This window comes from Patagioenas fasciata, chromosome 2 (assembly GCF_037038585.1).
Source record: "Patagioenas fasciata isolate bPatFas1 chromosome 2, bPatFas1.hap1, whole genome shotgun sequence".
NCBI lineage: Eukaryota > Metazoa > Chordata > Aves > Columbiformes > Columbidae > Patagioenas > Patagioenas fasciata.
Window position 1 is genome coordinate 88053647 of NC_092521.1, and position 15639 is coordinate 88069285.

Here is a 15639-nt window from a genome sequence, read left to right on the forward strand (position 1 = left end):
TGCGGAGACACCCATACCAATGAATGCCTCCTGCTCAGGAAGTTTCCAATATTGCCTATGTCAGATATGCTTCAGTAGTAAATAAGGGTGGAACAACCTGACCCTGTCTTAGACACACTGAAAGGCCTCTCTCCACTCACCTATCGCTCAGATAGGATGTTGCAATCGTGTACTGTCTAGGGGGCACTAAACTAGAGGGCTGTTTTCACAGACAAGCTCCAAGAACATATTCTAACAGAACATTCCCCAAGAACAGAGTGGGGGGGGGGCAGGGGTTGGAATAAATCTATTTGATCTGTAAATGAGGAGTTTAGGAGCAATTTGTCTACTTATTGCCGTTATGAACTGCAGGAAGCCTTTCACAACAGAAGGAAAAGACCAATTGCAGGGCATGTTTATATATTACAAAGACAAGATTGCCCCTTGTGATGGCTTAAGCTATCTAGCAGGGGCAGCAAGAGCAATAAAGAGTGCAGCACAGACTTCAGGATGCGCTGACAATCAGAGCAGCACCTCCCCAGGGATCCTGGGCACATCTTGTGGTTTCTGCCTTGTTCCCAGTCTGACACTGCGGTAGCATCACTGCTACTGTCACCTGAACATAGCTGAATGAAGCCGGCACAAATACCAGCCAGAGTCACAACCACAGTCTCATAAAGCAGCAAAGAAACACTCATGTCCCCTGGTTTAAGCAGCTGGTGTCATTTCCCCTCTCACACACTCAGAGGCACATTCCACACAAGCTTGCAATATCAGTGGTGCTGCCAAGGCAAGCTCTCACAAGTGAGGAAACACTGACTTTTATGCTGCCTGAGCCCTAGAAATGTAGATGGCCAACTGGTCTTCTGAGCAACCCTGATTCCTCAATGCAGCCCTGCTTCTGCGTAAGCCTTGTTGAGGAGGACGAATCTCCTTCCTCGGGGGCCCAGGGGCAGCCAAAGCACACTGAGGCAGAGAAGGTCAAAGGGATCACAGAATGGTTGGGGTTGGAAAGGACCTCTGGAGAGCATCTATTCCAACCCACCTGCTAAAGTAGGTTCACCCAGAGCAGACCACACAGAAATGTGTCCAGGCTGGTCTGAATGTCTCCAGAGGAGACTCCACAACCTTTCTGGGCAGCCTGTTCCCCATACTCTGGCACCCTAACAGTAAAGAAGTTTATCCTCACATTCAGATGGACCCTCCTGTGCTTCAGCCTGTGCCTGTTGCCCCTCATCTTATTGTTGGGCACCACTGAAAGGAGTCTGGTTCCATCCTCTTGACACCCACCCTTGAGATATTTATAAACATTGATGAGATCCTTGTGCTGCCCCTCCAACAAGAAGATTTTGGGCTGCTGTGTCCCTCGTTAGTAATGAGTGGCATTGGATAAGGAGACAATGGGCAGCGCACAGGCAGGATAAAAACAGAAAGGCAGAGGAGCATCACATGGAGCAAGGACAGATTCCTCCTGCTCAGCTGAGCAATACGCAGGACAGAGTCCCTGTGGTGCCCCACACTGCACAAAATACGTAATACTGAACACACCTTGGAAGCATTGAACTGCAATAGAAGGGCATCCAGATTTTTTTTGTCTTTTAAATGCTATTTGTGCAACAAAACTGTAAATTGGTTACATTATAAATGGGTTATTTTAAAAACATTGTAATATAGGCAGAGATGCAATATAAAACAAAAATTAGACTTTAAATTCTGCTCATTTTTCTACATTATGGAGGGAAAATGTGCTCCTTCCATGTATTGTCAACAAAGAATATTAAATATCTGATTGTTTCAGACAGGGCCAATGCTTCCATTTATACTCATTTATCACCAGGAAAAGAATTCCTGAGCTTGTAAAAATCACTGAACAAAAAATCCAAACCATAATAACAAAGAAAAGCACCAATGCGGCATACTGGTCAATTTTTTAAAAAATTTAGATAGACATTTGACAATTATGAATTCTTGGCAAAATACATTTGAGACTTTTACTAATGCAGAAATATAGCATTTACTGTACCTCTTAGAAGACAGTTGCGTTGTGACTTGAACAGCTTCGAAAGCACATGATACCAGAACAAACGGGATTACAACCTGTTTAAAACACAAGCTTCATTTTGGCTTACAGGCATATTTACAAAACAACCTGGCAGGTTGTGGCAACATTTTTATGCTTTTGAAATTATCACAGAATGTTTATGTTACAAAAATAAAATATTGGCAAGAAAGGGTAGAAACTCATTTTGCAGGAAGCATGTTTAATAAATGAATAAAAAACCCTTCCATGGTCACAGCTGAACTGCAGTGAAATAAGCCATGAGGCACTATGGAATACTATAATTAAAACACAGTAATGATCCTCAATTTATCCATTTTAGCACTGGTGATAAATGCTTCAACGAGGCTAGAAGACAGAACTATTTAGATCAGATATCTCATGTGACAGGCTACAGAGCTCCAAGAATAAGACAATCTCACAAAAAAATCTGAATAGAGAATGTATTCAGTAGGGCAAGGATCACACTGCCCCTCCAATGCCAAGTAAAGCAAGTGTAAACAACTCAGTAAATGAAGAACAAAAGTTAGAAAGATGAATGTTGCCTTTTGCTCCTTCCAAAGTTGATGCGTAATCCTTAAGGTAGCAGTGTAAATGCATTTCAGCTCTTACAGGCTAAAACCTGTTCCCTCTCATCTGGAATGTTTGTATCATTGGCTTACGTCCTGCAGTAAAACATGCAGTACACCTGTAACTTAATCTGCTTTCTCTGGGACAGAGGTAGCAGAAAGGCAGAGGCAGGAAATACTGCTTGTTTTAGCAATAATCCATACATTCCAGGTCTCCCTTCCTGCTTGTTTCTTTACCTCTGCCTCTGGCAGATCCTGTACTCAAGCTTTAGAAAAGAGCTCCCACAACTTGCCTACAAACAAGAAGTGCAATCCAATCTTTGATAGATTATGAAAAAAAAATTCATTGTAAAATGGTAACCTAATCAGTACGGCATTTAAAGTCTGTACTTAATGTCAAGTAGATAGATAGACCTAACAAAAAAAAAATGTATACCCACAATGTTTCTGTAGATATTTTACTACATGGAAAGCTTATAATTTTAAAAATAATTTAAGCTTTTTTGATATTTAAAATTTCAATTTTAATACAATAAACTGATCTAATGAGGTTAAATTCTACTTCCATGCACTTTAGCTTCTCTCTTTTGGGAATCAGAAGGGTCTGTCTCTAGAAACACTATAAAGGCTGAAAGCTTCACACATGGTTAATGAAGCTAAAATACATACATGTGTTTTTGTAAACTACAAAGTAACAACCCTGTATGTGATATGTTATTTATTGAGCAGTTTTTTGAGAAAATTTGACTGTGGTAAGATTACTAACCTTCAGCACAAGCAACCCTCCCATCACGAAGGGACTGAACACAGTCAAGAAACAATAGACGGAAGCAGGATCAAAACTAGAGAAACATTAAAAAGACATTACAATATAGCCTTGAAATGGCATTTTCCATTAAAAAATCAGAGCATTTAGTTATTCCTGCAACACACTGTGCACATATAGATTTTTAAACAAGGTTTCCAACTCTCTCTTCTCTTGTCCTAATATTAAATTAGCAAGGACTGTCTACCTCACTTTTCTTTCCCTATAGCTTTTCCTCTGCCGTGTCTTTCGAGGTGCCATGCTGCTGGTGAGTGGACAAGCTCTCTCAGCTCACACTGTCACTAAGTTCTAACGGAAATCAAGACAACCTCATAATCAACAAGTTTAGGCTCTTAGAGAACATGTTACAGAGAGCAGAAACAAAATAAATTGTTATCATTATTTCACTGACTATTGCTTTAATTCTGCTGCCCTGATTTTGCTATACAAGTTTATATTTAGAACATCAACTGTACAAAGAATTTTTTGTACTCTGCTGTGTCTCAAATCAATGAGTAAAATTTACCTGTTAACAGAAGCTATGTTTCCAGTGCCAAAAAAGGCTGTCACTATGAAGAAAACCTAGATGTATTTAAGGAAAACAGATCACAGAAATAGCTGCAGTAAAACAAAAACAGCATTTTCCACCCTTTATTCCAATTTCTTTCAAAATCCTACCATGGAACTAAAGCAGCTGACACACTATTATAGCTTTATACTGTATTAAGAAATCCAAAGCATTGCCTAGTTCTACCCAATATTTCACACATCTATGTCAATTTTAAAAGACAGTGGTGGTCTGGGTAAGAGTTCAGAGTCTGCCTTGAGGCTCCTGCCAGAAAGCTGCAGCTTATTTTTTACTGAGCTCCTACCTAGCAAGACAGGAACATCCCCGGACCACAATCCCAGCAGTGCATTCAACCACATGTTTTGGCAGAAAGTACTGAAACATGCATGCATACTTCACACCAAAAGAGATGGCTTTATTGAGGAACCGACCATGTAAGAGTTAGTTGGCTGTGAAACAAGACTAAAGGGGTTCCTATACTATCCCTTCCCACTCGTTTGTTGTCTAAAGGTTATGCTGAGTCTGTTGCAACACAGGAATCCCGTTTTTTCCTTACTTGAGGGAGGGAGGATGGCTCTGGCAGGATCCGTATAGCTGGAAGTGGTTTTATAAACCCTACCCTTTTCATCTGGATGTAACACATGCTGCTATATGAGCCCATGAATGATATGAAGATAACTACGGGTCTGGGGCACCTTTCTTATGAAGAAAGACTGAGAGCAGGGTCTGTTCAGCTTGGAGAGGAGAAGGTTGAGAAGAGATTCCCATCAATGTTTATAAATATCTCAAGGGTGGGTGTCAAGAGGATGGGACCAGACCCCTTTCAGTAGTGCCCAACAACAGGATGAGGGATAATGGGCACAGACTGAAGCACAGGAGGGTCCATCTGAATATGAGGAGAAACTTCTCTACTTTGAGGGTGCCAGAGCATGGGAACAGGCTGCCCAGAGAGGTTGTGGAGTCTCCTCCTCTGAAGACATTCAAAACCCGCCAGGACAGATTCCTGTGTGATCTGCTCTGGGTGAACCTGCTTTAGCAGGTGGGTTGGACTAGATGATCACAAGAGGTCCCTTCCAATCCCAACCATTCTGTGATCCTGTGAGGTCCACTATAGCTCACATCACTTCAGCTGAAGAATGCTTTTTTTCATCATGCAGAGGGCTAGTCGGTGATTATGGCTGCTGTCACCAGAGCTCCCTCCAGTCCTTCCTTTCCTCTTATGGCTCCTGCATTGGATCATTTAAGTCTCTGCATAAACAATTGGATACCAACCATTCAGCAGAATCATTGGGATTCTGCATGCAATATTCTGGAAGGATTAGGTCAGCATAACTAAAGAAATTATGCTTCCCATGAGTATCACACTGTCTCAAGTTTAGTAACACAGCAGTTTTACAGCATAGTGCGATCCTGCTGGTTAAGATTTATAAGAACAACAGTTCTGCAATGAAACAAACAAATACTAGTAGCACATAGTTCTAATCAAAATGCTAAGCCTAAACAATCTGAATCTTCTTCTGGAAGACCAGGTTATAAAGTCCCTCAGCAGATGCAGACTTTTGGGCCCTATACAGGAACCCTGAGACAGTCTTACGATGTACAGCTCACAGGCTGTAGTTGCAATGTGACTGCTCTAGCAGAAAAGGTTTCTCTTCTAATACCATTGTTTCTAAATATTAAACAGTATCTAAATTTAAAAAAGCTACAACACCTTTTGAGCAGGTGTGTATCAAAGCTGATCTCTGCAAAAATGACTTGCAAATTGTGTGTTTTTTCAGCTGAACAAAACACATTCAAGTGTTTTAGATTAAGGTAAGATTAATGGAGTGCTACATTCACGTGTTAGATTAAATTAGTACTAGGCTGGAGCTTTAAAAAAATACAATTGGATTGTTTGATTTTTGTTTTGGCTCATTTTTAGCATCTGACAACAGTAGCTTTACTAAAAGATTATTTTTTTGTTTAAAATAGCAAAATAGCAAATGAAATTAATACATTTACTGCAAGGTGTCTCAGCTGCTTTTCATTTATACACTGAAGCAAACACAAATGTTCAACATTTTGCAAATTGTTTTGCCTCCCTCCTCAGCACTGAACTGCCTTCTTAATGAAGTATCTGTCACACTTCCTCTGATGGAGATTCCCAACATCCAACAGCATTGTCCCAAACTCCCACAGCAACTCTGATCCACCCTCTCAGATTTGACTATTCCACAAAGTATAAAGACTGTTTTTGCAGGAACTGGTATTGAGACAACTCCCTCCCAGCTGCAGCTATGATAACTCACCCGCACTAGAAACCTGTGTATTCTAGACTGCCTTGTAATTTCTCTCCCACTTGCACACCCATCTCCATTGCTGCCAAATATCTTTCACTTAACAGTAGTGCCATGATGGAAAAGAAAAAAGACATTATCAAGTCTCTGCAGTATTAAGAAAACAAAAACAAAACCCACAACTGTAGCTCCAGCTACAGTAATGCAAAATAACTGCTATGTCGGTAAACAAACAGCTCTTCCTTCCCAAGCCTATATAATTTTTAACAGCAGAAACCATGTGTGTGGATATAAATAACTCTAGGCCAGATTCTGGGAACACATTTCACTAAGAGTCTGTAGGAACTTCCCTTCTCGTCTCACATACCTGGCCATGGCCAATGCCTGTCCCCTAACATTTTCTTCTTAAGACACTACCATACTCTAAAAAATGAGAATAACTTTAATATCACCTTTTCCAACTGATTTGTGAAGGCTGAATGAGTTCCCTCCAGCCAAAATGTAACAAACAAAAACCAAACTGAAAACAAGACTCCTCAGAAGAAAAGTTTACAACAACTGTAACAGTCATAAGAGACAAAACTTTACAAAATGGTCAAGGAGCCAGATTCCAAAACAGTGCAGTTCATACTGAATGTTTTACTACTTTATCAAAAAACTGTAATGTACAAGACCATTGTCTTTTGACCAAGAGGAGCCAAATAATCTTCACCAGCTTCTGTTTCCAGTGGCTACCAGGCTACAAATTTTGACTGTGGAGCCTTTTGAAATAAAACCCATCTTTTCCCCGAAATGCAGCAACCCACAAAAGGATACAAAGAAGAAAGACCTGCGGACGTCATCCAGGTGGATCTGTCGAAAGTGAGTTATATCAGTAGCATAAGCGAAGTTGAAAACAGCAAGCTGGAAAGAGAGCAGAAGTAGTTAACACCAAATATCAACTGATGCTCTTTGACAGAACCACCATATTTTTACTGAAATGAATGAGAAATAAACCCACTTTCCTATCAGCTGTTATTAGAGTAGTATTATGATGAAAACTTTAAACCTTTCCCATATTTTCATTATACTTTAATGAATCTGCCAGAAAGATTGTACAAGCGAGATGATGAAATCAACATTGGAGCTTCTGCAGTTATCTACACTAAAAATGAACTTCTATGCCTTAGATTTATTAGCATCTTTTTTCATCATTAATATTCCTCCTACACACACATACTTCAACTGCTCACATGAACACGTGCATAAAGACCCACGGAAATAAAAGGCAGCAATTATCCTCAGTTGACTTATGTTAAGAGCGAGAATACTAAAATATTCTCCATCTCCTCCACTCAGTTCTCAGCACAATATCACTTGACCTGAAGAAAAATTGCTTTAATGGAGTTTGAGAGGTCAATGAACTCCTTTTCACTGGGGAAAAGAAAAAATTCAAATAAGACATTCAACACTGACAACACTTTAATTAAAAATAACCTCGCATAATCAGAGAACCAACCTGAATTCTCTAATATAAGATATATTTTGTGGCATATATTAACAGGATTTTTGTCACATAAAAACAGGAAGCGGGGTTGACAGCATTATTATTGTTCCTTTTACTTGAAACCAAAAGTCAAATTATGTACAGGGAATGACAACAGAAAACTTAATTACAGCTTACCTTTGTTCTTTTAATTTGCATGTTATTAAAAAAAAGTTCATCATTGTTTAATACTATTTTAATAGAATTTTATTTTAAAACAAACTGTACATGGGACCACCATCAGACAGGCAAGCATTGCAGATGTCTTGTTACAAGATTCAAAAGGCAAAGCGAGTTCCAGAGTGGAAGACAAAAGTACATCCCACAGGTGACTGTGCTGTGCTAGAAACCCCTGGTGGCCACTGTGGCCTCACATTAAGTGTGCATTTTTACAGACAGGTTCCTTCTCTGTCTCTTAAGATACTACAAAACATGCTCACACAAAATATCGTAACTATATGTAGCATAAACAGAGATTCTTGTTTTCATTTCTGATACTCAGCCCTGTCGCCTCTCTCACATTTTAAAATTTTCTCCCTTGCAGGAGAACCATAAAACCACAGTACCTGTCAGGTCTGCCCTGGTGACTGCTGTGGCTCAGATTTCACCTCCCGGCACTTCCCTTTAGTTATTAAGGGCTAAGAAAGAGTGGAAGGACAAAGTCAAACTAAGTTTTCTTAGTTTCTTAGTTTTCCTATTGGTCTTTCCAGAAAACAAGCTATTTCTTCTCAGCCTTTCAATTGTGTTTCTGCCATCAGAATAAAAAAAAAGTCCAGTAACATTGCACTTGTTACTCTAAAGAGTTACCGTACCTTACACTCCATTAGCACTGCAGTTGATGAACACAGCTTTGTAGACTACAGGACATAGCACTAAGTCAAATTGATTCCCTTCATTCCAACAAATGGCTCTAATGTGGAATATCTTCAATAACACAAATTACAAATCTCTCTTATAAGGTCACGTTCCTGTTCCATAAAAGAGCTGATACTGGATTCCCAAACTTAAGTGCAAAGTGTTGCCCTATGAAAAGCACTCAGAGTATTTATTATGTCATCAATGGAAAAAGAAAGATAAAGCTGATCATTAACTTGATACAGTTATCTGAAGCTGTTACCTTTGGTTTGAGTGAAAGACCATAGTGCTGCAGTGCTTCTTGCTCCATGTTTATCCACACAAACATCAAACCAGAAAGCACCAGTGGAAACAGAGCTTCATACCTGAAGAGCAATATAATCATAGTAAGTGCAGTCACTAACAGCTACTTAGCATGAAATACTGACGTTTCTTTACTTTTTTCTTCACACAAATGATATAGTGAAGACCTAGTGGCATTCTCCCACTTCTCTCCCCACTTCTGAGAAGTACCCACAGTTGGTTGAAGTTTAAAGCCATACAGTAAATGGTAAAAGTAGAAGAAAGAGAGGTAGCTTCAGCTTTGTCATGTTTTGCACTTGTTTTCTCATTTGATGGCTGCCACAACACTGGACGAGTGCCTTTTGTGTCATGATTAATTTTAACAAGAATGGAACAAAATTTAAAAGACACAGGAAAAAAACAATCACACTTGGAGCCCACTCTCTGCAAAACGGAAAATTTTGCATGAAAGCTATTTGGAACTGAGGGGTTACAGGCCAATCTAGACAGTGACCAGAGATTGTGTCTCTTTAAGATCAAATCATACCAACTCATTCTGGTGATCTCAGTCTAGTTCCAAGGAGAGAGGCATCTGCATAATAAAAAGAGCATTACATTTCACTGAAGTGAAATATCCTTTACCATACACTAATCCATTGCAATAGCAGCATCAAGTCACACTAAACAAGATCTCTGAGCTGTTCTAGTTACACTCCCAGCCCCAGAGGAGGACTTCCGGCTCCTACAGCACTCACATACAGCAAACTGTGAGTGTATTTCTGTGAGAGATTAAACCCCCAGATAACTTAGAGGTGTTGACTTTTATTGGATAATATTAATTTCTTGTTGCCCTCTACATCTCAGTTGTACTTTATGGTGCCTTTCAGGTTTTTTTTTTTTTTAATTTATTTCAGGATAAAATTATAATACTGAAACTATGACACTAATACTGAGAATGCTGTAAATTTCTTCCTTTTAATTTTTTCTCCTCCTTGGACACAACTTATTTGCCTAAAAATAAGAAAATCATTCCAGTTAATCTTGGTATTGTTTCTGTTGCACCTGCTCACTAGGGTAGCTACAAAGCAGTTCCAAACTGGAACAAAAAATTGTGGATAGACATTTCTGTATAATTGCAGAATGACAAGCAGTTAAACATGAAGACAACAATGGGTGGGCTGTCATTAACACAAGGACTTAAAATCCTCAAAATTGTCTACACTTGCCTACAAACTGAGTATCTTCAACTGAGTCAGTGACAACTATTTGTACGCAACCACACTCTTCAGCTGGCTTCAATACTTCCATTTAACTGCACCTAGAGAGGTGTCATAATTACCTGGGCAATGCACAGGGTTATTATTACACGATATAATAGAGCACTGAGGAGAGAAACACTGGACACTTTTGGTGCTGAGTGCCTCGTTTTTGCTTCGGCTGGTTTCTTTTGGCGTGGGTTAAAAAAAAAAAAGTTCCAAAATTTGTTGGTCTAATTGCACATTGTAGGAAGACAGTGGAGAGCTGTTTAAGTGGTCTGGAACAGGGTCAAAATACAAAAAGTGAAGTTACCAGCCTCAGAGAGCACAACATTCATGATTTATCCAGTAGCCAGGATAGGAAGGTTGAGTGTAAGAGTGTGTGTGTGGACAGGAGTACAATTAGGATCAAAATCTTAATGGGGAAGTGGGAGGAAGGGGAGGTAGGACATTAAAAGAAAAAGAGAGATGCTTCATCTAAGATGAGAGTAGCCACAAGAGGCAGCTATTGCAAAATGTCTGCTGTAAGATATTTTATTCCACTTAATTTTCCAGTGTAATTAAATCCAGAAGATAAGTGCGAGGGGAGGTGGAGAGAATGGCTCCTATACTCCCCATTAATAATGCTCTTAAGAGCGAATGAGTCCATGGAAGAAAAGAAAAAGGGGTGGGCTGACATGGTGTTTTCTTCATTAATAAGCTCAGAGGGGTTGTCTTTTATCCAAAAAGAAGCAAGCCCTACTCTTTCTGGGGACTAGCATCCATTTGAAAAAAAATCACTTCCATAAAATTCTCTCTGAACAAAATCCTCCCTCATTTTAAGGCTACCTGTTTCCTGTCACACATCATTTAAGTCATAATTCAGCAGCAGTGCTTAGCAGCTGGGAGAGAAATTATTTCCTTTTGTTTGAGAGCAGAACACATGCCAAAACAACAAAAGACAAACTAAACCAGACTTTGCTATTTTGGTGCAGGATTGTTTCAATACATACCCTTCCAGCCACTGCTTGGTCTATGTCAGAGGTGTCAAACTCATTGTCACTGGGGACCACATCAGCCTTGTGGTTGCTTTCAAAGGGCCAAATGTAATTCTAGGACTCTATAAAATGTATAAATGTAGGAGTAGTTACATTTATACAGTCGTAAAATTGCATTCGGCCCTTTGAAGGCAACGGTGAGGCTGATGTGGTCTCCAGTGAACATGAGTTTGACACCCCTGGTCTATCTGAAAGGAACATGAACGAACAGTATTTATAATACAAGGAGAAATATGGAAGTTCCCCTGAAATTTTATGTATGAAACTGAACAAGGAAATAAATGGTGAGACTACAGTTGGAAGCACATGCTACACCTTTAATAGAAAGGTTCATGAGATTCAGCAGTTTCACATTTAGCCCTTGATTTTCATATGTAAGACCAATCCAAAGAGAGTATGGGAAGTACCCTGTGCTGAGGAGCAGGTAGGTAGACATCAGGGAGAGCAATATGCTGAATAATCGCTGAAAGAGAAATGTGGGGCTCAGTAATGGCAACACCAAGGAAGAAACTGCAATAAAAAGAGATCCATCAGTCACTACATGTGAAACATTTCATCCTCAGTAACAAGACAACATTCTTCAAATCTTGACACTTTATGTACAGAAATTCAATACTAGTCCTATATACCCTTGTATCTTCAGAAGTTACTTCTGCTAAAGAAAAGCCAATGTTTGGAATGCTTAGTATTTATCAAAAGTCATTTTAGTTCTCTACCATTTTAATTCCCTGGTGTTGTGGTTTGACCCCACCGGGAAAATAAGCACCACCAGCCGCGCATTCCTCACCACCCCAGAGGAATGAGGAAGAGAATAAAAAAAGTGATGCCACCAACCTTGGAAAAGCTACAGGAGACCTCAGTACCTTAATTCTTATGGTGCCACATTTGTGATACACACTAGTGACAAGGTGGATGCTAGTTGTGGTGATGGTAGTGACAAAGAATTTCTATCCAACAGGAGCACTGAGGACACACTGTTGGATGCCTCAGCTTCTTACCTGCTTAGCTCTGTCTTGAATTATGCAGAACAACTTCAGCAAGTACACAAAGTTCCTACCTTGTATACCATATTCACTTAAAATGACTACTTCCACTTTGAAAGACTTGTCTAAAATATTCAATACTACTATGGCAGCAAGTAGACTTTTTGGGTACATAGTTTACTTCACCATTAGCTGTATTTTTATCATAGAAACATCACCCACATCAAAGAGAATTTCTAATATACTTTTTCCTCATAAATCTAGACCTTTCTGGTTGCCTAAATCATCTCTAGGATGAAAAATGTTTTTCCTCTCATCCTTACACGGGAGAGATAGATAAGGTCTACCCTCAATTCCTGCTCCAGTAAGGCAAGCAGAGCATCATTGATTTCATCAACCTTACAACTGCAAGGAATTCATCCACACAGAGATCTCTGCTTAGCTTAGCCTTCTATAAAGAGCTAGGAAAGCATGATGGAAAGGAAAATGCTCTAAAGAAAACTACATTATGAAGAGACCATTGCTCATACACACACTGATCACCATCAGTTATATTAATTTTGAATCCATTTGCTCAAACAGAGCAGGATTGCTAAAACTGACCAGATCTGTTGAAGTTAAAACAGTGTCACCAGTAGAGCGACGTACATGACATCCAGCCACTAAATAACAAGAATCATAATTCTTCTAGTAAGCTATATTTAAACTTATAGTCTTGACTTCCAGCAAAGAGCTGCTATCAAACTCTGCACAGGATAGCTCTAAAACAAATCCCACATTCCAGATCACTTGGGGATAAGCAATCCATTTTCTAATGAAGCCCTACAGAAATTGTTTCATAGCTGAAATAGGAAAGGTATTGCTTTACAGTATTCCATAACCCCAGTGATACTTACATTTGCTCTGTTTAATAATCCTAAGATTTTAATTCTAGAGTGGTAAAAAATCCATACACTTATATGTTGGGGTTTTTTTTAATAATAAGGTTCTAACATATATCAAACATATATTAGCATCATTTCTTGACAGGTATTTGGAAGTTAGCTCTGAAAAGCACTTCCATACCCCAACAGTCTCCACCATCAGCTGCAAGTTCAAGTTTGTATTGAAATACAGCAACAACCTTTCCTCACTTCCCTATGTTAAACTGGACTGCTTGCAGAACATGTCACGTTACCCTTATTTGACTCCAACTGAAACAAAAAAGGGAATTATTATATCCCTAAAAGGGGTTTTCAAGATATTCAGCATATTCAAAAAAAAGATAAAGCTACTTGTAAATCAAAGTTGTTGGCATTTTATTACAAACTTATAAAGGAGTTATACTTTATAAGACTTTCTAACACATTCCTCAAAAAAACTCACTTAGGAAAGAATAGTGAACACACGGAAGAAGTATTGAGAGTCAAATAAAGGAATATACACAAAAGTAAGATGTTAATAAAAAACTGTCACTGCCCCCCACCCAATCCCAAACTACCAGCATTCAAGTTCGGGAGGGAAGACGTTCTTACCTAGAGTCATCCAGCTAATAATCTGATTCAATACAGGCAATCCCTGTTTGTTCTTAAGACTGTCATGGGTACTGCTCACAACATATGTAGAGAGTGTAATACTCAACATCTAAAAAGAAGAAATCAGACAATAAGGCACATGATTAATGTATAGATCTATGCCATCCTATACTAAATACGTAAATATGCCTTGGGGTTGCATAAACATGTCATCTGAATCAACACAAGAACAGGAAGTCTGATATGCAGTGTCAAGTATTCCTAGCTTCTTAAAACTTCCTTCTTGGTTTTGGTGTGTTGTTTTTTTTGTGTGTGTGTGGGGGGTGTTGTTGTTGTTCTGTTGTGGTTTTGTTTTTGTGTTTTGTTGTTTCTGTTTTGTTGTGTGGGCTTTTTGTTTCGTTTTTAATTCTTATTATTATTTATTTGTGCTATTTTTAAATAGTTTCAAGAATCGCCCTGGATCACCGATTTTAAATGATATGCTCTTTGTCAAGAGTAACTACTTAAATACTCATGTAAACCACAGAAAACATATGCCCCTAGTTTTTCAAGGAGCAGCTACCCTCAAAAAGCAACCACGAAGAACTAGCAGATCCTCCAGCTTTGCTGCCGGATCAGGTACAGGGTAAAGGGGAAAGGCTGTTAAGACAAGAGCTTTGCATGGACAGCATAGCTCCTGTAAGAAGAGACAGCAACAGCAGCACAGATTAGGGGTGGATTTTAAAAGATGGAAAGAAGCTGCAATTTTAGGAGACCCATTCAAAGGAAATTGTTTGAACCACCTCAAGCAGATCCGTCTGCCTCGGTGAAGCAAAGAAGCTGAAATTTTTTTTTCCTTGACTAATTCAGGAGACACCATTCAGTCATCAAGTAAGTGCAAAAAAACTTAGGAAAATTACCCCATGAGTCAGTTATTTTTGAAAGATGACAATTATCCAAGAAAACGCATGAGCCAAGTTTTCAATTACTGCTATTTATTCACAACTCTGCAGTTCCACTAAAAGGCAAATCAAGCATGCATGGCACTTTGCAAATGCGTGCTTTAAAACTGCATTACAAGATATAATTGCTGTTGTGGCTTTTTTAGTGCAAAGCAACTACATAGTGTTCACATCCATCACTTTTTACCATATGAATAGCTGCAGTGATAACCTAGTGGTACCTGCTCAGAGGATACACTTGCAAGTCAGCATTCTTTTTTGGCCTGGTTCCACAGGTGCTCAGTATCTGCTGTTTCTATTTGATTTCAGGCCACAAGAACATGTAACTTCTTTTTCTGTGTGACATCAATAAAGTACGCCAAAGCATTAAGCCTCCAAAAGCTCATGGAATTTTTGCCCCTTCATACCTCTAATGTTTATTTGGGATGCTTTCACAGAATCACAGAAGGTTAGGGATTAGAAGGGACCTTGAAAGATCATCTAGTCCAATCTCCGCACCAGAGCAGATCACACAGGAAGGCATCCAGGTGGGTTGTGAATGTCTCCAGAGAAGGAGCTGTATTCACGTCAGATCTCTCCCCTTTGATATATCTTTTCAACTTATTTTAGCGTCATAAGCTCTGGAAATCCCTCTGCTATTCTCTAGCCACTGGTGAAGTCACTTTGCACTCACTTTGTGCCATCTCCCATAATATATCTTTTGCTTTGGAAGACTTGTGATGACCTGGGCATGTTAGTAAGCTCAATTTACCGCTGCTAGATCTATGCTAGAATCCAGGGCAGGGCTCAGCATCTGCTTTGGAGACTCCTGTGTTTCCAGTTTAAGTAGTGTTCAGACTGCTCTCAGCTTTCACCAACATCTTCAGGACCCTAGAACAGCTCAGAAGCAATATGGAGATGCAAACTGAGGTCACCAGTAAGAATCTGTCTTCTTTCCCCATTCACAACATGCTTGGAAGTTCACAGATTGTTCTTAAACAGATTTAGAGC

General features: G+C 39.3%; 1 protein-coding gene across 4 annotated transcripts in view; it reads right to left on the reverse strand.

Annotated features, from left to right (window-relative positions):
- Positions 1 to 15639, reverse strand: part of PIGN (phosphatidylinositol glycan anchor biosynthesis class N) — a 108421-nt gene that overhangs the window by 14938 nt on the left and 77844 nt on the right. For all 4 annotated transcript variants that reach the window (XM_065830877.2, XM_071804512.1, XM_071804514.1 and 1 more), the window contains 7 exons: positions 13709 to 13817; positions 11619 to 11721; positions 8899 to 9001; positions 7073 to 7159; positions 3939 to 3994; positions 3374 to 3449; positions 2003 to 2076 (listed from right to left, as the gene is read on the reverse strand). In XM_065830877.2, the coding sequence (XP_065686949.1) occupies positions 2003 to 2076; positions 3374 to 3449; positions 3939 to 3994; positions 7073 to 7159; positions 8899 to 9001; positions 11619 to 11721; positions 13709 to 13817 (608 nt within the window). The remainder of the gene's footprint in view (positions 1 to 2002; positions 2077 to 3373; positions 3450 to 3938; positions 3995 to 7072; positions 7160 to 8898; positions 9002 to 11618; positions 11722 to 13708; positions 13818 to 15639) is intronic.